The sequence below is a fragment of the Setaria italica genome, chromosome II (genome assembly GCF_000263155.2).
Source record: "Setaria italica strain Yugu1 chromosome II, Setaria_italica_v2.0, whole genome shotgun sequence".
Lineage (NCBI taxonomy): Eukaryota > Viridiplantae > Streptophyta > Magnoliopsida > Poales > Poaceae > Setaria > Setaria italica.
The window spans coordinates 23,805,887-23,822,376 of NC_028451.1; the positions used below are offsets into that span (position 1 = coordinate 23,805,887).

General features: G+C 42.2%; 1 protein-coding gene across 3 annotated transcripts; it reads right to left on the reverse strand.

The window, feature by feature from the left end:
- Positions 1–464: 464 nt before the first annotated feature.
- Positions 465–16,441, reverse strand: LOC101773721 (protein ENHANCED DOWNY MILDEW 2). Of its 3 annotated transcripts, none has more exons than XM_012844037.2 (19): positions 16,226–16,441; positions 15,612–16,032; positions 15,426–15,522; positions 14,881–14,928; positions 14,632–14,792; positions 13,956–14,052; positions 13,776–13,871; positions 9,999–10,246; positions 9,256–9,339; positions 8,751–9,173; positions 8,311–8,452; positions 8,121–8,222; positions 7,361–7,453; positions 6,355–6,396; positions 3,322–3,432; positions 2,946–3,017; positions 2,749–2,867; positions 2,576–2,639; positions 465–2,487 (listed from the first exon to the last, which is right to left on the reverse strand). In XM_012844037.2, the coding sequence occupies exons 2-19, from the start codon at positions 16,022–16,024 to the stop codon at positions 856–858; spliced, it is 4,044 nt and encodes a 1,347-aa protein (XP_012699491.1). In that variant the 5' UTR covers positions 16,025–16,032; positions 16,226–16,441; the 3' UTR covers positions 465–855. The 3 variants fall into 3 exon arrangements, with proteins under 3 accessions (XP_012699491.1, XP_004956468.1, XP_012699492.1); XM_004956411.3 differs by having other exon boundaries at positions 15,612–16,129; XM_012844038.2 differs by lacking the exons at positions 15,612–16,032; positions 16,226–16,441 and having other exon boundaries at positions 14,632–14,782; positions 15,426–15,519.
- Between the last annotated feature and the right edge of the window lie 49 nt (positions 16,442–16,490).

Sequence of the window (16,490 nt, forward strand, 5' to 3'; positions counted from 1 at the left end):
GGTTTTGTAAATAGTCTATGTTTAATAAAACATACTCCTAATTAGTATCTAAACATCCGATAATTAGTATCCAAACATCCGATGTGATGGGCACTAAACATCCGATGTGATGAGTAAACTTTAGGATATTAGGAGGTATATCCGAAGAGTCCTGCTGTTTAATTCTGCCCACTTACCTTGGGCTTTACTTTGGAAGCCTCATGAAGGTATTACATCCGATGTGATGGGTAAACTCTTGGGCTTTACTTAGGAAACCTCATGAAGGCATTACATCCGATGTGATGGGTAAACTTTAGGCTGTTTAATTCTGCCCACTTACCTTGGGCTTTACTTAGGAAGCCTCATGAAGGCATTACGTTTTCGCATACAGCGTCGATAACCTTTGCCAATATTTTTGCAACACAGATTCGCAGGCTCGCTGAATGCCTGGCACAAGTCTTTGGGCAGCACGTAAAAACGCTACAAGCCAATAACAAGAACCATTAAATCAAGCGTAAGTTAGTGATATATATACAAATAAAGCCTGTCCAGGCCTTCCGAAAAATGTTTTGCCTGCTCTTCAGTCGTTCGTCCTGTGCAGATGCAACAGGCATTACATATCATAGATTCACAATTACGGAACCCAACTGGCCAATGCTGCCTCTCTACACTACGCAGCATTCACGACAGGCATTCTACTTCCCCCCGAATGCTATTATAATGTGAAACAGTCTGCTCAAAAAAAAAGATTGCTAATCTTAGTCACTAAACAACGCCGGAGTTCGCACCTTCTGTACAATCAGTACTACCATGCCTTGAATGAAAAGGACCGCTAAAAGGCATGTCAGCAGACATCATCACCTCAAACTCCAATTGTCAGTTCTGCGGCCACCCACCACCATAAGAGCCCTGTCGTCCGAATGGGTACTGTTGAGGCAAGGAGCTCTCCGGTCTTGTGTTGTTTCTTCCATCAAGAGAGGGAGCATATCTATCAATAATGGAGCTCTGTGGCCCACTTGGACCCAAGAGCCCGTACCCATACTTGTCCATTACCGAACCTCGTTGTAAGCCTGAACCTGAGAGCCCAAAAGAGGGAGTAGATGCAGGCTGGCTAAATCTAGCACCAGAAGATCCTAGGGAGAATCTTGCCAACGGGTAATCAGCACCAGTTCCACCATTCATACTTAGATGTGTTTGTGAGCCCGTGGCTAGCGGGATCTTACTAGCTTGGCAACTGTCACCATGGCCATCATATCTTATGCCGTGTCCTTGCATAGCCACATCAGCAACTAGGTTCCTCCCAGTAGAAGTGTTCAAGTCTTCTGAGCTCGGACGCCTGTAGAAGCTGCCATCGTCTCTAGACTGAGAGCTGTACAGACTGGTTGATGCGCCAATATAGGGTTTGGTTACTTCATCAATGCTGGAGCCCCTCATCCTTGAGCTATTGTCAATGTCAGCATACTTGAGTTCATCAAAGTATTCATCATTGCTTGCCAAATAACTTCCCTTAAGATTAGCCCTGTTTAGCATAGGGTCATAAAGTTCTTCTGAGGGACAGTAACTATCTGGGTGGGCTATCCTATCAGAAGGGTGTTCAGTTGGTATAGCAGGGGAATAGCTTCTGGATTTGCTTCCAGCATTATTGCTGTCAGGGGATGGGATACTCATGTCAGAATCCCCTCCATCCATGGACTTGACATTCAGCATCCCTGCTGCTGTTTGCTGATAGTTGTGCCGGCTCTTGATTTCCTCTCCATGAGAATTTCTTCTATTTTCGTGGCAAGCACCTCTGTGTTCATTATGAATACTCTCTTTCCTAGGAATAGTAACTTTTGTTTCCTCATATGCAACTTCCACTTGCTTTTCGGGAGGGAGGCTCTCTACATGATCAGGTGTCCACTTCCTCCTGTTATCAGATCTGTTTTCATAACTGCCATTCTCTTTCTCTTTCCCTGGGATGACCCTGCTGGTAGGTTCAGATTGTTTCTTAACTGGAAGGTTATCTGACATATTAGCCTCTTTCACATGGACTGCAATCTTCCCTAGAGTTCCTCTCTCTTCTTCAGATCTAGCTTGCTTCTTAGCAGCATGGTCATCAGGTAGGTTGGCCTCTCTGTCATTGCATGCAGTCTTGTCTGTCCCTCTCTCTTTCCCTGACCTAGAGTTCCATTTGTTGGTAGCCTCAGCTTGTTTCCTCACTGGAAGATCATCCAATATATTATCCTCTTTGGAATGGAAAGATGCTTTTCCTGTATTCTCCTTTCCTTTCCCTGATCTAGTTTTTATTTTGTCAGAAGGTTCAGCTTCTTCCCTCACAGGGTCATCTGATAGAGAGTCAACATGGCGAGGTTTCTTCTTCCCCATGCTGGTGTGACTATGCTCTTCAGCTATTTTCATGTGCTTCTTTGTCCAATCAGGACGACTCCACAGGTAGAGGGGTGGTGCAGATGCATTCCACCCTTCAACTGTTTTATCATTAAGATCCACAGAACCAGGCAAATAGAATGCCTGCAAATTACAAGAAAGATGTCAGGCAAAAACAGCTGGAGAACGAAAAGCTCAATGAATTTCAATAAAATGCATAAAAGTTTATTACCTTCCCAGCAAGACATTCACTGTCCTCCCAAATCAAATCATAAGGCGTCTTCTTTTGATCTAACCTGGATATACCCAGAGAATGAAAGCACAAAGGAAACACAAATTTCCCAAAAGGAAATGTGAGAAGGAGATGTCAGCAAAATATTCTGCCAGCAGGAATATGGTGCATACCTTTTAGTTTCTTTAGGGACAATTAGTACAACGAGCTTAGGCTTGAATGACAATGCTTTGTCAATAAATTTGTTTGCAAGACTTGCTTTGACCCCAAATGGAGGATTAAGCCCCATAATCTAATCAAGAAACAATGAAAAGTTATAATTATTTAAGATACCCTAAATTGTGTCTAATAAATTTGAAATAGAACATACTAGTTGAGATCCACGAGGCAGCTCATTCAGCTTGACAGTCATCCAATCCCTCTTTTCAAAGCCGAAGTGATTCTGCAATGTAGAAAGCACATACAGGTTACATGAAGCAAAAACTTTGAAGAACTAAGTATGATGAACAGTTAAAGCTTGAAACTTTTTAACTGCAACTTTGAATGGATAGTATGATCATAAATTAAATTGTAATCAATAACAAGGAACTGGAAGTCAATAAAGGTACTTTCTAGTCATCAGTTTTAAAAGTTCCATTTCATTAAAAGAAAGTAATGACGTCTGGTTGGGTCACTGAAACAATGATTTAATGGTTTAAAAAGAAAACCAATCAAAGAAAAAAGGATTCAATTGTCTTCAGTTTCACCTTTGGTTGGATAAGATCATAATTCTTGAAATGGCATTTCTTCTGAACTTTGTCAAGTTTTTCTTTCAACAGCCGGCTGAAATCGTTTGCACCACAACAGAAATCCACTATCTGCAAGATTAATGGAGCTTAAAATGATCATAAACATGTGCAACAACAACATCGGAACCGATTATACTTGCATTCATAAAGGAAACCCCCATACTATAAAACATTTATACAAAGCAACTTCATGAAATAACTTCGTCCAGAACCTTCAATTTCATTCCTGGTTTTCTTATTAAAAAATGTTTTCGCCTATTATTTGAGCAACTGATAAGCATAAGAACAAAAGTTGTAATATAATTGACCTCTATAATGATATATCAAACGTATAACCCTTGTTAACATGCACCAATACATCATTTCCACTACAATCATTCATAGGCATAGGAGTATAGGACATACAAAACAAAGGGTCAAGAACATGGGGGCATACCAGTATCACTAATTTTTTTGTTACATTAACAGTCCTTTTTCTCTATTGAGGATTTCTTTAGAGTTTTTGAAACTGCTAAAGACAAGTACGCCAAAGGACGGCAATATTAAATCAGAAAGTTTGCTTCCATCATGAGCCGCGCTCTGCACTCAACGCGCAACAACACAATCATGACTCAGCAAGGGGTGATTTGCCTGGATTATTTTGTACACGTCTGGGTTGAATGGTGCACTAAGAAATGGATCACATGAGCACGTGCGGATGGTATTTTGGGCCAAAGCATGCACCAATTATTGGACACAAACTGTAACTAATTAATGGCCACACACTTACTAATTGTTATGCGCACTTATTACAAATGAAAAAAACCGCGAAAGTTGTTACATTATACTCCATGTAACCTGATACTAAACCTTCACTAAAGTAAGCAAATGACCCTCACACAAGAATGCTACAGTAAGTTGGAATATGAGTTTGGACCATAACACAATCTCTATATAATTTGTTACAAAATATTCGCTGAAGTTGCTACCAAGTCACAGTACATTCTAATGCTTAGTAAAATCTGTACTTCAAAATCATAGTTAAATTTCAGTTATTACGCAGTCTATACAAAATTTGGCGCCTGATATTCATTTAAGTTGATACACAATTTGTACATAAGTTGTTACCAAATAATAAAATGAATAAAAGAACTGTTCTTATTGATCCTTCGGAAGACCATGGGAGCCAGTTTTGCGGACAAGTTATATGGCGGAAGACTAGTGGAAAAAGACATGGTTTTAAAGCCATGGTGTTATCAAACAGGAAGGCAGGAGTCAGGGCAATAGGAAAAAGTCTATATAACCCCCCAACGTATTGGGGGTGGACTACATAACCCCCTCAACTATAAAACGAGGTATTGTAGCCCTTAAAGTATATAAAACCATTCAAATAACCCCATATGGTGGTTTTCTAAAGCTGTTTTGCCACCATGACCCGCCACGCTAGCATGGTTAGCCACGCTAGCATATAGGCCCACCTGTAAGTGGGTATATTTATTTCCATTAAAAAATTACCCCTCCACCCCATCATTCCCCATCCCTTTCACTCTCTCTCTCGACCCTATCCTTCATCCCCAACAAGCAGCCTGCCGCCTGTAGGCACGCCTCGATGGCGTCGAGCTCTCACGCATCATGCCCGCGCTTGCACCACTACATGGCGTAGGCTTCCCACACTACCCGCCAGCAAAGCCGCTCTGCTATCCTCATCATCGCTGCCTCCTCCAGCGCCGGTCCTCGGTGTGAGGTCGCGCACTAGCTCGCTGCTCCTCTCCATGCGCTTCCCCTTCGGCTCTCCCTGGCTGGCCCTCGCTTGCCGTCGACTGTTGGGAATCACTCCCTCACTTTCTAGGTGTCTATCACAGACACTAGTTTTCCTCTATGGTGGCCAGCATCACCGAAAAAACTACTTCCCTCACTTTCCAGGTGTCTATCACAGACACATTCTAGAAAGTGAGGGAGTGATTCCCAACATCAACAAGCTTGATTCGAGTGGCTGGGAGCTCAAGCTCTGCAACGAGAAGCTCAATCTAGGCTGTGGTTTGCTCGAGGGAGAAGGCCAAAGCTCGATTCCAGTGGCAAGGATCTCGATTCAGGTGATAGGGATCTCAATTGCAGCACTAAAAAACTCAATTTGGGGATGGAAATCTCAACCGCAGCACTGTGGAACTCAATTTCCAGCATTGAGAAGCTTAATTTGGGCGGCAGGGTTGCCTCTTCAACTTCCGGCTAGCTGCAATATGGGTTGGCCAAAGTGCCTGCCGGTGCCGGGACCGCCGGCTCTTCGGCTCACTCGTGACCGGCGCTGCCAAGGAGACCGCGAACCAGGTCGAGCTTTTGGTCCACCACTAGTGCATCCTCCAAAGATGCCACGCGCCCTTGCCTGCCGCCGGCGCTGTAACAGGAAGGCGAAGCCCGCCAAGGAAGCCACGGACGAGGCTGGGCTTTCGGTCCGTCGGCAAAACATCAAAGAGGATAGGAGAGAGAGGGTGTAGATGAATAAAAGAACCGGCAAGTGGGCCCTAAACATCAAGGTGTCAACTCTATCCAACATGGCATGCCAAGTCAGCAAAACGGTGTTGGAAAACCACCGTAGGGGGTTATATAAATGGTTTTCACTTGTTTAGGGGGTAAAACATCTGGTTTTGTAGATTGGGGTATGAAGTGATCCATCGTATATACGTCAGGGCAATAAATCTATGGAGTTCAATAAATGCAAGGGAAGCCATCAGCCCATCGCCCATCATATCTGTTATAGCCTTATAGGAGGGGCAGAAAAGGAAGAAATGAGGAGATAGAAGGAGATCACTGGAAAGAAAGAAAAAAAAAAGAGGGAGGTTACAATCTCAACAAAAGAGAAGGCAGGGGAAGGAAATTGCGGTTTAACCAAAACAGCTGGTCGGTAAGGCAGGATAGGGTGCGCGCTAGCTCCCAGCAGGACCTGTCGTGCGTTATCCATGACTATACTAAATGATGATACACAATGTGCTGCTCATACTAAGAAAAGAAACATACCGTGTCACCAGGTTCCACATACCAGTGAAGTTTATCAGCAATCTGTAAGAAGAAACAAGCAAGTTAATGATGAATATGGAATAATATAATAAATATTCAAGGGGTAACTATGGTACACACCATATTATCCATACTAAAAATACATAACTTTCCCTTCCTCCCACCTCCCACCTCCATGAACTATGCTCAATTCCCCATACAACCCCACATCCCTGTGACATTGCCATAGTTCCACTCCTTCCATTTCTCCTCTCATCATCATATTCTGCAGATGCATTTTAGAACAAGTTTGTTTTTCCTGCTACTTTTCCTTTTTTAAGTATGTTTTCCTTTTGCCCCACATTTTTCTGTGATTGAACTTTAGGTATTTTTTTTAATGGGTTGCATCTTGAGAAGTTTCAAAAACATGCTTAAGTAATTAAGTTTAGATATGATCATATGAACATAACTTAGGCATCCCCATTATTCAATCAGCAGAAATAACAGATAACAGTAGGGGTTATGAATGGGAGCAATTACATATAAAGACAATTTAGCCTCTTCTTCCATAGTTTTCTCTCATTTCCATTTTTTCACATCTGCCCACTCCTTACTTTACTTGTATGGTGCGTACAAAGTGCTTACAAACACAATTACCAAATTCACATTCTTATTCCAAGGTCTGCAGATTGTGTTTTCTATGATATAACACTTATCCATAAAGTGCACATGATTCAAATTCAAGAGAAGCAGAAAGCAAACTCCAGCTGTTAAATACATTAAGGTATGTGTTTCAAGGACCCAACACGATCAAGAATTATAACAGGAATTTGTTTTAACAAGTTCAAAAATCTCGAGCTTGGTTGCTCCTGTAAATTTCAATATCTCACAAGATGTAGAAAAATTTACAGTTTAAAAAGTGATACAATCAACTTTTCTTATATACCTCAACAAGAGAACTGTAGTGTGGATTTCAACCACCTAATTATACATGGTATCTCAACATGATATGTAGATTTCAATATACCTCAACAAGCTTTTCCACCTTCGTAAAATGTCGACCAAAAGAACTGTAGCGTGTGCCATGAATAAAAGGTGATAAATATACTCTGAACTTACTCTGGTAAGAGAAAAAACATATAAGTTCATAAATTGATTGGCTACTAACTAAGAAAGAATAAAGAAGTGCTTATTACTGCAAACTACTCAAAAGAGAATGCTATGATGCAGAAGAGAAATTTGTGATTGCAACATATCATAAGTCCACTTAAACGCGTTCAACCATGTATCCAATCAGATATAATATGTTCATGCTTATTTCCATTAAAATAGAAAAGGACAAACTAGCAACTTGACATCCACATAGCATGCACTAACATTGGGAAGATAACATTTAGCTAAAATAGATATATCGACGACGACAGTAATAATGAAATAACAAGCAAAGTGCAGATTGAGATATAAGCATAATATATATTAACATAGAAAAATGAACAATTTCAGCACATTTCTTGCAAATCTACCTCAAACACACAGAAAAGAGTACACAAAAGAATTTCAAAGTAGGAATGCCATTACTGCAATGCATGTCACAAAAAACAGTAGAACCAAAAAATGAATAAATATGTATTACTGCCTCCACTGTCAAATATATTACATTTAGGGCAAATATACGATGTTTAGGACAAATACATGACGTTTCAGACAAGCAAATTAGTCAAACACGAACTAATTTGCTTGTCCTAAACTTCATACATTTAAGGATGGGAGGTAGCAGCCTTACTTACATGCCATTTTGCAAGCTGTCTCAAAACATCAGGTTCACATACTGCTTTAGCATCATTGACATTACCTCCATTTTCCAGCTTTTTTAAAGCAGCTCCTACAGCCTAAAAACCATCCTCAAGATGTCAATAAAAATAATGGCAAGCACAAAATCCTAATTTGTAATTGTTTTATGATGAAATATAAAAGCACCTGAACAGAACGCTCAATCTTTCCCTGCGCAATCTTGTCTGTCTGCCTGCCAGAGTATACATGAGTTGTTGGCACACTGCATTTCCTTGTAACATCTTTCAGTGTCAATTTAGAGGCTTCATTTCCCAGTATGGCAATGACCCTGTAAATGAAAGATCTCATTTAATACTGCATGGACTTCAGACATTGTTTCATCATCTAATAAATGCACATACATGAAACTAAGATAAAAAAATAACAAAAAAACATTTCATCATCTCCCACTAATGCTAAAACAGGAGAAGAATCTGTGACAAGATAAACGAACAAAATTCCCAGGCCCTGACCAGTTCTGACAGTCATGTAGGGAACTAATGCATGCTCACAAAATTTTGCACACATAGTCATATACCATGTGAACTATAGACTTCACTACCCAAGTATATAGCCAAGTGACTCACCTCTTTTCAACTTCACTATCCACTATAGGAAATAAACTCAGGGGAATCTTCCTTGTAGCAGATGAAGGCAAAACTACCAGCTCTTGCTCTTTTACAGGTTTTGGACTGCTTACACGTGGTTCTGGCTGTATTTTCTCTTTCAAAAGCTTGACTTTCTTCTTTTCAGGTTTGAAAACAAGGTCCTCAGTGAAACTCTTCGTAGAAACTTCCCTGCTGGTTTGTTTGATTTGTTCGCTTTTTTGCACACGGACCATGCCTTTCATTTTCCCAGTATCTATCGAAGGTTGATCAAGAACTGCCTCACTGAAAGTCCTTTTTTTCTTCTTAACCAGCAACTTAGCTCCTTGAGCTGGTTTTCGAATCTTTGGAAACTCTATATGATCCCTGACAGGTGTATCAATTTCACTATTGATCTCATGGTCCCTGTGATAGTTTATAAGAACTTGAGAAGTCAGTGGTTTGAGCAATGTACACAAGGAATTGAACGACTGACAAGGTTACATACTGGCAGTAAATCAAGATTCTTTTTGATAACTCCCAAGCCCTTGTGATGATTTCCTCCTCTTCAATATCTTGAAAGGAAATTTCTCTGCAAAATAATTTGATGTATGAGAAGAATAAGAGACTAGATACTTCCTCTGAAATGTAAGAGGTTTTAGTTTTGTCCTAAGTCAAACTTCTCTAACTTTGACCATGTTTATAGAAAAATATATTAAGATCTACAATACCAGATAAATGCATTCTCTGCAAAGGAATAATCTCATCTTTGAAAGGAAAAGACCAGCAGTCCAGGACTGGATGTCCAATTTCATAGAGGAGGCAAGACTTCAAGCCCACAGAATCAAGGAAAACAAAAAACAGACCTTTCTTAACTGGGTCAGCAATGGACATATTTAGCCCTAACTCTTAGCTTTCTTTGAGGCCCCTCCCTGACGTCTTTTTCTCTTTGGGTGCTTTGGTGCCCTTTGGACTCTTGTCCGTGCATAGTTATTTTCCTTTCCTATATTTAATATATTTTACCATAGTGGGGGTCTCCCCTGCTGTACAGTTTCAAAAAAAAGATAAATGCATTATCAAGACATTTCATGGTGGATTTAATAAAACTAGAAGTTGGTGCAATTTTTCTATAAACTTGGTCAAAGTTAGAGAAGTGACTTAGGACAAAACTAAAGCCTCTTACATTTTGGAATGGAGGGAGTAACTACTAAAATTAAAAAGCAAGATTGAGAACGAGTCTTGTAATAGCACCTTGGCAAACACTTTCGATGATATGACTTCGGACAGCGTCGGCAGACAGCAAATTGCAAAGGCTCTTGTGTTCTATCCTCCAAACCTTTACAACGAAAGCACCAGTGAATGGGACATGTAAATGAAAATCCTTCTGTTATATTCTTCTCCAACTCAGTGGCTTCATTTCTGTTGTTAGGGTGAAGTTGCTTTGCAACACATTTGGGGTGGTAAAAGTGTCCGCACGTAGCATTGTTACACAGAAATACCTGAATGATGCAGGAATTAGTAATCACAGAAACAAAACATGCATTGAAAATTGTAGAGCAATAAGCTTTCTGCACTTGTGGTTTATGAGATGCAGTGATGCACTTCCTAACTGCTAGAACAATAAAATTACTCAATTTAAAATATTGAACAGGAAAAAAGAAATTAATTTCCTAGTAATTCTAGGCATACAGCCAGATGCTACTAATGACGGCCTGATGGCAATCGGGCAGTGGGTACATGTACAGATAGAAAGTGTACATACCCATACCCGCTGGACATGTTTTGCCTACAGGCATGCTCACTACCCTCAATAGGCATGGTTTTTTGCCCAAACTCACGTCCATCAGCTTATCAAATGTCAGCATCAGGACCAATGTGCCATCCAATAAAATTAGCAATGAAAAAATTTATTTTTAAAAATGCTACAACATTTTCTGCTCAATTTAAAAAGATTCTTCCAGCGGCTAAATTTTAAAAAATATTTGGGTTTGGTTTTGCTCCATAAGACCCCCAACCCCAGAAGCTCCTAAAATTTTCAAATAAACCAACTGTTGTGTGCGTGGATTTAGATTAGGGATGGGATCTTAGGTGACCTAAGGGAAAATAGGTGATAGTCGGTGGCCGGCATTGAAGGCAGCTGCGCAAGGAAGTGGCAGTGATGAGAGGCGGTGTACGGCTAGAGGGAAGGAGGGAAAGAAGGCTTGACATCTACAATGGCTGTCCCTTCTATTCCTTTACTCATAACATGAAACCACGGACTTATATTTATAGGCTTCTAACTGTGCTTCCTTACCTGAGTGTTCTAACATAGAGACTTTCCAAACCTTAAGAGATAGAGTTCGTTATTTAGAGCTAACCTTCCTGACGGTCCTAACTTGGTGACTAACTTGATGGTGAAGGGACAACAACCACTGAGGCCAGGCTTTTGGAGGTGGAGCTGCCCTAATGAGCTCTCAGCTGGTTGACCAATCCCAGCCCCTAACACAGACACAAAGAAAATAGTAGCTGGCATGCCTTGTTGCTTAAGGTTGCGAAGCAACGAATGCTGGAGCTTGCCTCAGAGGCTGGGACGGATCCTCTGCAATAGTTGAAACTACCTCAGTGGGACGACCGAGCCGCATCGCCGTTCGTTGCGCATCCAACGGTAGCATCTGTGAAACAACGGCCCAGTAACACAGCCCAAGTCTCTCCGCTGGCTTCTTCCCTCTCTTCCAGCCGCCACCTCCCTGCATCCCAAGTTCGGTTGCAGTCTCGCAGAGGGACTCCGCCATGCCGTCACCACTGCAAGAAGGTCGAACATCACGACGACCCAATGCCATCGCTGGCCGGAGATCCACATGCTCCACCGAGCTGGTGCTGTCGCAGGAGGCAGGGCGACTGCCGCGTCGCCACGGAAGGGCTGCGTCAGGAGGTTTGGAGCATCGCGGCTGGAGGTCCTAGTAACGTGATGCAACAAATCCGGTGGCCGAATTGATTAAGGCGTTGAAGCATCTCGATTACTTGTTTCGTGTATTTGATTGTGAATCAATTCTGAATGGTTGGAGATTGAGACCAATTATTTTGTGTATTGTCATTGTGGATCAATGGTGATTGACTGCGATTGACATTTGCTAAATGATGGATCTGTAAATTGAGAATATTAGACCAATGGAGTTTGTGATGACTTATTGCTTTCAGAACTGAATGTTTTGCCGAATTGAAGAAGAATTCAGTATGGACAAAGAGAACGGGATTTCAGTATGGCAAAACAATGTCAATTCTGCATGTTATACATATACAGTTACCTCTTCTCAAGAAATAAAAGTGAAGAGATGGACATTACTGAACATATGCAGACTTGGTTGCTCCAAGAATTCTTGTTTGAAAATGTGTGGGGCCACGCTTCAAGGATAAAGCTTGCATGCCGTGCCCTGAAGATCGCGTGTGGTGCTGAATCGGCGCACTGGCCGTCCTCTGTCCCATGGTGTACTAGCATCCTGGGCTTCCTCCATACCATGGCCTTTTGGGCTCGGCGATGCGTCACGGCCTCAACGGCGTGGCGGTCGATCTAACTCCAGTGGCGATGCCGGCTAGACAGAGGCGGCGGCACTGCGCCGAGCTTCGTTTCTCCATTGTCCCAGGCGACGGAGCAAATACGACGGTCAACGGATGTCTGGAACAAGCGAGAGCAAGAAGAGATCCGGTTGGGCTGCTTGTGGGCCGGCCAAATAAGCACATACTTGGACCGACAGAACGACGCTCTTAGTTTCACGGATGCTGCCGTCGGATGCACAACGATCAGCGATGCGGCTCGGACATCCCTCTAAGGTAGTTTCAACTACTGCACAGGATCCGGTTCCCAGGGGCTGAGGTTGAAGACTTGAAGGAGACGATGTTGAGCCTTTACTGTGGAGCTTGATCCTGACAGAAATGTTGGCGTTGGTTCCTCTGACAGATATTGTTGCAAATCAGCAGCACTAGTTGCTAAGGAAAGGACTGGAACCAGGGCTCTAAGTTCTAACAGTGGTGAGCTTTTATCCTGGGCCTGCTAAGCTGCAGTAGTGTGTGGATTTGTATAGCCCCAAGGATGCAGATTGGTGGAGGCTGGTATAGCTTGAATTTGGCCCCATCTCAGCTAAATGGACAAGATGAGCACAAGTGCATTCATGCCTGTTTACTCGCAAGGCCACAAGGGAAGACATTGTACTTTTAAATATGTCTGCAGGTACTTAAAATAGGGACAGGCCATCTCCATTACATTATTAACTAATCGGATAATGAGTAAATTGTCATCAAATAGATGCTGCCAGCATTGGTATCAAACGGCCCTACCAGCCCTACTACAGAGTTGCTGTGACTAAAATTATTGCAATTCTCTTTAACATTTCAGAAAATCAATTAGAAAATATTGCTAGCCTTATACTGAGGTCCTAGGTGAAAGGTGTTGGTTTTATAGGAATTCAACGCCTAAAACAACTGGACAAGAATCTTTACAGCTTCATAATGTGGCAATATGGTAAAATCATGATGTGTCAGCAAGGAGAATGACACTACTGTGAAATGAAAATTAGACGGAAGCTAATGAAAATTCATTGATATTGCAAGATTAACAGCTTAAGTCACAGCAATCATCTTTGTAGGGATTCTGCACAAACCTGTCATAAATTAGGGTGCTTATGAAAAGAACTGAAACAGACATAGCATCAGGGCAATGCCCACAATTTTTATGTAGTGAAAAAAAAGCAGGCAAGGCATACCCCAAGTACCATCTTATGTGGTTTACATGGCATTCCAGCACAATGGAGAATTGAGATTTATTGTAAAAACAAAGGTAAAATCATTCCCAGTGATCCACTTATTAGCACAACTGGAGGAAGCAGCATGAGATCCCTTCGCCTCCCATCCTTTGGATATAGACTATTACCACAGATCCTTGCAGGTCTAAGACTGGTGAGAAAATTGTGGGTGCTTTTGATGCTTTTGACTAACACCCCGACTTGTGAGAATGTTTATGTATAAATCCCTATTTTTTTGGCAATGCTAGCATACCTTAGCTGCTGCACCATCTGAAGGCTCCAACACTCCACATATAAAACATTGATGCTGCTTATACTCACAGTTCTTGCACAGGAATATTTTCATTGCCTACACAACAGAAAGACATTTCAATATAGAATTATAACAACAAATCCAAGCCCCTAATCCATCACTCAGAGGTTTGACAGATACCTCAACTTGTGCCTCAGTGTATCCAAGGGTATCACAATAGGAGTCTTCACCGCTCCCTATTTTTGCATGGAAGGAGCGCATACACGGGCCATCACAGCTAGTAGAAAAATGAAACAAGTAGGCCAAAGAAAGAAAAAGATTAATTCAAAAGGCTTTTTCGTAACCACGTCACATCACAAATTTCGTAATTAATTCAAAAAGTTTTTTTAAGGATGAAAACACAAGCAATAAAATAACCAGCAGAGATTGCATATAAATGATTAATATGCATCCAAGAATGTTGCGACCAAGCTTCCAGTGGGTGCATTTTCCACCAACCGACCAGCATGCAGTAAAAGCAGGGTCCAGGAGCTAGAGAAACCTAGGTTGAATTGATGTAGCAACTTTGATGGAGAACTTGCTTCATTAATCAAAGCTGCACGGCATCTAATTTATTGATAGAAGGTAGACACCTGGACCTTTGACATCTACTGCCATATACCTCACCTCCTTCCTCATACAACTCCTATGGGCTAATAACTCAGGTTTAATAGATCCGAATATACTGATAGTGCGTGTTACTGCATTCAATATATAAGACATGAAAAACTAAGAACTAAATAAACTTCAAGCTTCCAAGATTCTCAACAGAATATTTTCATGTAGCCTACACAACCATATCAAGGATTGCACCTACCATAATATGTCTCCTCCATTGTCACAAATGGCACATATTGAATCAAACAAATCTTCATCCTCTTCATCAGATTCATTATTAGCATCCTCAGTGACCATCTCATCCATGTCCTCATCATCAGCAATGAACGGCTGCTTGGTCTCAATGTTATCTGCAACAACCTAGTCGAAATTGTATTAAGAGAACCAATTAATTTGTGACTAATGGTTCTTCACAAACTTTTATGAAAATGCAAAATAGGTCACATACCTCACTGATATTTTTCCTAGATCGTCCTTCAACAAATACTCGCAAAATCTGTCAAATAATCATCATAGAAAAGAATTTCTAATAATCATCATAAAGGTTCAGATTACCTTACAAATGACATCAATCAAACACAATAAAAAGCTGTTACAATCACTTAAGTTAGTTAGAGAGTTAGAGGAAGGAAGAAAGGCTCCATAGCCTATGTTCATCTCAATCCATTAGGTCATTATCATCTAAGGTTATAAGCATCACAAATCCAACATCAAATAATGGCAATCCAAACCAGATATCAAATACAATTCTAATGGTAAGAACGATAGCTAAACAATCTCAGACATGCCGAAAAAGTTTTAATCTAAGATATTTTGTCTATGGCAACTAAGTAGAATAGTAAACATAACACAGCTCAAGGCAACAGACAAGGTGTGAATATGCAGCTAACCCCTCATAAGTCATAACTTATATATTGATTCACAATCATGTTAGACAGTGCTATGCTAACCATCACAACTGAGAATTGCTGACAACAAGGATAAGACAAATACCTCTGACTTTGCTAAGACAGGATCTTTCTCCACAAAATGCTTCATCAGTGAGCTGTGGTCCCTGAAGTCATCCTCTGAGGGTCTAACATCAAACTTGCTGCAGAACAACAAGTCAACTCTGTAAGCCTCAACAGTGCACCACCCAACAAAAGGACTAACACAACATAGAGCATGCAAGGAAAGTACTCGAAAACTTTTCGAAGATGGCTCCACAAGTTCTTCTCTGGCTCATCAGGCTTCCTCCTGAGGAAATGCAGCATCTGTGCCGTGATCAGCACAGTCCTGACCATCTCCTCGTAGCTGTTCTTGGGCTTCACAAGGCGTATCCACCCACCACCATCCGCAACAAGCACCGCGATCTCAGGCTGCTTACCCTCAAGAACCAGCCTCCAGGCCACCACCTCCTTGTACACCGTCTTGATGCGGTCTGCTGTCCCCCACAGCCCCAGTCTATTCTTGCATTCAGGGACATCATCGGTGTCCCTATGCCGGAGCGGCAGGGTGGAGAAGCAAACAGGGTGCTTCAGGGAGTCAACAAGGTAGTAGTTCTCCACCGCGCTGACCTGCGGCTCCGCATCGTCGTCGTCGGACATCATCATGGCGGCGGCTGCCATGTTCCGTACGGCCTCAGGTCAGTGTCCCCAAATTTCTTGGAGAATCAGCCGCCACACCATGCGGAGTGCAGCGGAGAAATCGGTGAACAACTAGTGGGTCGGTAGAGATAGAGGTCGATGAGAATTTGTTTGGTTTTGGGGACAAAACCCAGATTCTTAAAGCGAGTTAGGGTTCTTCCTACTTACCGAGAAAGGGAATCAATCCCAGGACCGGATGGATCTTCACCGCACGGCGATAAGGAAGCCGGGTGGTGGGCGGAGACGAGGAGGTCCGCGGCGACGGCCGCGCACTAGCAGGGAGGCTCCTCCGGGGTAGCGAGCAGGCGTCCGGGCGTTGGGGGCTGGGGCGGTTTCAACGGCACGGGCGCGGCGCTGGTGAAGCGGTGGCCGGTGGGACCGTGGGAGAAGAAGGGTCGGAGATCTTGCAGCCGGGCTGGTTATGGGCCGGACC